At 42.7% G+C, this 5,919-nt stretch overlaps 1 protein-coding gene across 1 annotated transcript in view; it reads left to right on the forward strand.

Moving 5' to 3' along the window:
* Nucleotides 1-3,082: 3,082 nt before the first annotated feature.
* fabp3 (fatty acid binding protein 3, muscle and heart) overlaps nt 3,083-5,919 on the forward strand; it is a 5,159-nt gene continuing 2,322 nt past the window's right edge. The window contains exons 1-2 of the mRNA XM_024299738.2: nt 3,083-3,300; nt 4,526-4,698. Of these exons, the coding sequence (XP_024155506.1) occupies nt 3,228-3,300; nt 4,526-4,698 (246 nt within the window). The 5' untranslated portion in view covers nt 3,083-3,227. The remainder of the gene's footprint in view (nt 3,301-4,525; nt 4,699-5,919) is intronic.

Genomic DNA, 5,919 nt, shown 5'->3' on the forward strand with positions numbered 1-5,919 from the left:
TATTGGGTTGATACTGGTGACTGTGTAGGTCATTTGAGTCCAGTGAACTCATTATCATGTTAAAGAGTCTGAGAATATTATAGCTTTACAACATGGTGCCTTATCCTGCTGGAAGTAGTCATCAGAAGATGGTACACTGTGGTCGTAAAGGGATAGACACGGTCAGCAACAATACTCAGGTAGGCTGTGGTGTTGTCGCCATTCTCAATTGGTACTTAAGGGCCCAAAGTGTGCCAAGAAAATATCCCCAATATCATTACATCATCAGCCTGAACTATTGATACATGGCAAAATGGATCCATGCTTTCGTGTTGTTGACGCCAAATTCTGACTCTACCACCCAAATGTTGCAGCAGAAATGGAGACTCATCAGACCAGACAATGTTTTTCCAATCTTCTATTGTCCAGTTTTGGTGAGTGTTTGAATTGTAGCATCAGTTTCCTGTTCTTAGCTGACAGTAGTGGCTTCTGCTGGTGTAGTCCATCTGCCTCAAAGTTGGACATGTTGCACATTCAGAGATGTTTTTCTACAGATCTCAGTCTTAATCAGTGGTTATTTGAGTTGTCTTTCTATCCCCTGGAACCAGTGGCCATTTTCCTCTGATCTCTGGCATCAAGATGGTATTTCCACCCACAGAACGCTGGTCACTGGATGTGTTCTCTTTTTCTGACTATTCTCTATAAATACTAGTGATAGTTGTGGGGGAAAATCCCAGTAGATCAGCAGTTTCTGAAATATGCTGATCAACCCATCTAACACCAACAACCATGCCAGTTCAAAATCAGTTACACCATCTTTCTTCCCCATCTTGATTTTGAACTGCAGCGATCATCTACATGCCTAAATTAAATTACTGATATAAACAAATGGCTTAATAACTACAAAACATAAATAAATTGTATTTTCTAAAGAGTTAAGTGGGAATTTGCAGCTCTTGTTGGGTTTTAGGCCTGTAAGAAATTGAAACAAAAGGCTCTTTTACTGTTAAAGGCTGCAAACCCCTGCCACAGAACATGTATGTGTAGTGTAGGAAATACTACCAGACCCATATTTTGAGGTGGTCTCGGTTTGTTTCCAATCAGACTGAGCCCTGGTTTGCTCTGAGGTTTCCTCAGTCTGAATACGCTCTGTGCTCGACGTGGAACAACTGGACAGACACAGCCACCGTAGCCGGGAATTATAGGATTCAAACACAGTAGCGGAGCATCAGTGGGAGACAGCAACTCTTTGAAATGTGGTCAGATGAATGATGGCTCTTTTAAAAAAAAGTTTTAGGGTGATACACCTTGCTTCTCACACTATTTTCTTGACAATCTATATGTCATAGACACTTGTCAGCATACTTTCACTCAGTACCTGCCTAGAAGCATGCCTCTGCCGTAGTGAAAAGTGTTAAACCTGATGTTGATACAGACCTTCACAATTGGTCAGTGAAATATAAAACCTGAGTAAGTGAATTATCCCAACAAGGATTACACAGCGTAGGACTTCCTTTATTCTTTTTCTCATTGCTTTGCTCCACCCTTGTAATTCCTGGCCAATAACTTAAGAGTTTTGTTTACAAGCTTAGCCTAACAGAAATGTCTGGTTGACAGCAGTCTGAATACAGACAAAAAAAAAAGTTCAGGACTTGATCCAGACCAAATTAAGAGGACTGAGTTCGGACCAACTGACTTTTCCTGTCTGAATACACCCCAATTACTGCCTTGACGCCCTGGTTGCGGAGCAACCGGCAAAGTTTTTCTGGACTTCATTCGTTGCCACATCATGGAAATCATGGAAGATGTTGAGCAGATATCTTGGGTTTATATCTTTTGGAGAGCTCTATAGACTCGCTGGAAAACACATTGCCATGTCTTGGTTCACTAAATCATTCAGAGTCTCTCCCTGTGCTCTGTAGGCCTACTTCACTCTTACAGTGAGAGCTGCGCCTGACGACTGTTTTAAACGTGACTTCCGTCTGTCTGTGGCCCAGTTTGAGCCCTAGAGAGAGAAATTAAAAATAAAACTTGAGGATCTTTTTATTATTGCCTTCTTGAAAATAAAAACATCATAACCCCATGGAGCTAGCGCAATCGCGCCTGCAATGACGGCACCCGCAGTGGCTCTTCATCTGCTGGGCACCCAACAACTGACCGGCCAGCATAGATTGCTGGTTCCTGGGCAGTGGAGCTGACAGGGAGGCAACCCCACTAGCTCTGCTGGCCTATAGGCAGCTGTGCTTGGTAGCTCTGTTGACCCCTGGGCGGTGGTGCTTGCAAGCTCTGCCAGCCCTGCACTCAGTAGTCTGACTCGCTGGGCAGCGGAGCTCGCTAACTCGCTAGCCTGTCTACCAGGCAACTTGTTAGCTCGCTACGCTGTCCACCGGCCAGCTGGTTGGCGTAGGGACCCAGACCACTGAGTCCCCACCCAAGCCAGTGTGGGCAAACACAGATGCGGTCACCATGGAACCCACAGACAAACCCACCTGGCGCCCACCAATTCAGCCCTAAGGTAAACCATATGGGGCCCACATTGAAATGTTCGCTGGGTTTGATCGAGTCACTAAAAATGTCATGTGTCCAAAGTTGACTCTCTGAATGGTTGACCATGTCAACCTCGCCGCGCCATGCCCGATGTCTAAATCACACCAAAAGCATAAGACCCCATATCACGTCTGTACTAGTATACTTACAATATACTACTTTCGCCAAGGTAATTTTAAGTGTTGAAATAAAAAAAAAATGGTTCCATTTCAGAACATTTATTTTTTATACATTTTATGTAGTGCTGAAGGGTAGTACAATTGCTACAAACAAAAAATGGTATTTAGAAGAATAAATTCCAGAATTACGCAGTCCTTGATTTTTTTTTCATTCATAAATCTACCCAAGTATGAATAAAAGCTACTGAGTTGTTTAAAAAATCAAAGTTAGTTTAAGTAAAGTTAGTTTTTTAACATTTACATGAACTAAAAACTGAAAATGAATGAACATTTGAACTCTGTTGGTTGCTCTATTGGTGAGGCGGCTAGCCACGCCCCGCCCCTTGTCGCCCCTCCCCCGCCCTCCAGGTTTTCTCTGCGGTCTGATGACATCACGAACAGCCGGTGTGGATTCAGCCAGTGAGCGCGTGCTGCGGACTGCCCAGTCTCTGCCTGTCTTCCTCCTTCTCTCATTCTGCCGAGCCTCTGTCGCTGCAGCCTGCTCTGTCTGACTCACCCCTCCATCTTCACTTGTCTGCAAACATGGCCGAGGTTTTTGTGGGAACGTGGAACTTGAAGGAGAGCGAGAAGTTCGACGAGTACATGAAGGCGTTGGGTAGGAGCGCTCATTTTGTATTTATTTACATGCTTTGTTGAGATGGTGCGGCGGGGCGCATGCGCGTGTCAGATGAGACGCTGTGCTGCTGCATCTGAGCACGTGCTGATGAACCTGAAAGAAAAAGCGAAAATTGTGTTTATGTGTAAACAGAAAGAGACACGATGAAGATGAAACAAGAGAGGAAGAGGAGGAGAAAAAAAGAAAAGATAAGCAGGAGATGGATGGAAACCAGTAGGAGGGGGGAGGGAAAAGGGAGTGGAGAAACCACATGGTCCAAGTGCTTGAGATGAGGGAGGGAGTGACAAATAGCCCTCTCTCTCACACATGAGAGCCCTGTGGTGACCTCTGAAAGCTGCTCATTGTCTGAGAGTGCTGGGGTCCAGATATGGCGGCAGCACCACGAACACGGCTGCTAAATATGCCACCCCGTGCATGTAGCTCGCCCTGCAAGATAGGAACAGGTGGATCAGAATGGCTGAAATGTGCATTTCAGAAAACCGCTGACCTCTGACCCTCAAAGCCATAACTCTACCAGCCATGGGAAACAAGTTGCCCTTCAATGATTAAGAAAAAGTTCTATAAGTTTCCTGCTTTGACCAGAAACAAGTTTGGTGCTTCAATGGGAAAGGGCGTGAGTCGCTCTTGCCAAATGAAACGCTACTTTCTTGAGCTCTTGATCTCTCGCAAACATCCCAAAGGGCAACCAAGAGCGATCGTTTGTCACTCACATGTCCAGACAGGCTTCCAGGTCACCGGGGGCTATGATGTGTTTGATCATCACGGTGCAGGCTCCACGCTTGACAGAGATGGAGAAATGTCTAGCAGGAAAAGGCCCTCCACTTCCCCTGAATGAACAGATCCCACTGTGGGATTTATGTACTTATAATTACAGCGCAAAGGTGGGAACATGTGATCAAACTTTGGTATTTGGAGTCTGTTCAGAAATCTCTTTTTAACATAAACATACGTTATAGTAAAAGGTTTCTCAATGATGTTAGCATATAAAAATTATAAATTTAAAGTCAAAATTTTCTTTCTAAATGCCATAGCCGTCACCCAAAAATCCACCATTTACTAAAGAAATAAAACGTTAAAAAAATGATAAGGATAATTAAAGGAACCTTTATAAAAGTTCTAATTTTGATTTAAAATGTTTAACTTTTTCATGAATAAACCCTCATTGACACTCATTGCATGTCCTGTTTGGTGTGTTTTGGTGCAGGGGTGGGATTTGCCACGCGCACAGTGGGGAACATGACCAAACCCACCACCATCATCTCCTTGGACGGTGATAAAATGACGGTAAAGACCCAGAGCACCATCAAGAACACAGAGCTGTCTTTCAAGCTGGGGGAGGAGTTTGACGAGACTACTGCAGATGACAGGAAGGTTAAGGTGAGGCGTCAGCGTTCCAAAACGTATTTGTTTTTACGTCCTGTTTCGAGTTGACTAAATCGTTCAAACACATGTCCTTTAGAGACCAAATGTTCTTGCAACTGCAAACAGGTCATCTGCTAACAGGCGCAACACGCCTCCTGGAATTTATGCTCCACAAATCGCAAACAGCTGCAGCTTTCCCACATGTTCCCTGATGTTTGCCTGGAAGAAGAAGTGGGCCTTTGTGGGAGGAAGAGCTTAAAGAAACAGGCCTCAATATGAGGAACTTCATGGAACGGACAGTGTTTAATCCATACAGATGTGTGCTTAGGAGTACTAAAACACATAAAAATACTAGCTATTAATTATTTTTGTTTGTGAGGACTGTAGAGTTTGTAGAAGCTGATTCTGACAGACTGAAGCTCTTCGGTTCAACACAAAGATGCCTGACAACTGGAATTATTCAGTGACCTTTCACTCCAGAGTGCACTTGAGAATAGAAAACACCTGAAACGCGCAGAGCAACAAGCTGCAGAGGGCAAAAAACTTTAAAATAAATGTATTATTTATGTAATAAAACAGCTACGGTCTTAAAAGCTTCAGTATTATTATTATTATTTTTTTACAGAGATCTATTAAATAATGTTTTAGCCTGCAATTCTCTGGTGTTTTTCCAGCAAATGTTATTCTGGTTAAATTGAGATTCTTTCATGTAATAAAGATGTAATTCACGTATTTATCTTTACAAATAATTAGGGATGTGTATCGCCAATAATTTTCAGAATTGATTCAATTGGGTTGTTTTTTTTTCTCCATTCTTTCGATTTATTCTATTCAGTTCAATTTTGAGTTTACATGGTTACAGATTTAGAAATACATTAATAATCTATAAATATGTTTTGAAGATATTTGTAAATAATCTGATACAGTTCACATACTGTAAAATTTACTAGTGAAATTATAATGAGGTTGTTAATACCATGGATTCTCAATAAGAGAAGCTCCAACGATTGTTCTGCTTCTCCTGGAAGGCGTTTCAGTTTGGCCACTAGGTGGCGATCATGCTATAGCATTAAACTTTATTCCAGAAGAAGAAGAAAGAATGAGCAAAAAACAGTGCTTTAGACCAGTGGGAGGTTATTGCATTAAAAAGATTAAATTTAACGGGATGTATCATGTGACGTGTCGCGGCCTTGACGTGCGTCAAGTGAGGATGTAAATGAGAAAATCCGGTAACTT

This window comes from Oryzias melastigma, linkage group LG11 (assembly GCF_002922805.2).
Source record: "Oryzias melastigma strain HK-1 linkage group LG11, ASM292280v2, whole genome shotgun sequence".
Taxonomy (NCBI): domain Eukaryota; kingdom Metazoa; phylum Chordata; class Actinopteri; order Beloniformes; family Adrianichthyidae; genus Oryzias; species Oryzias melastigma.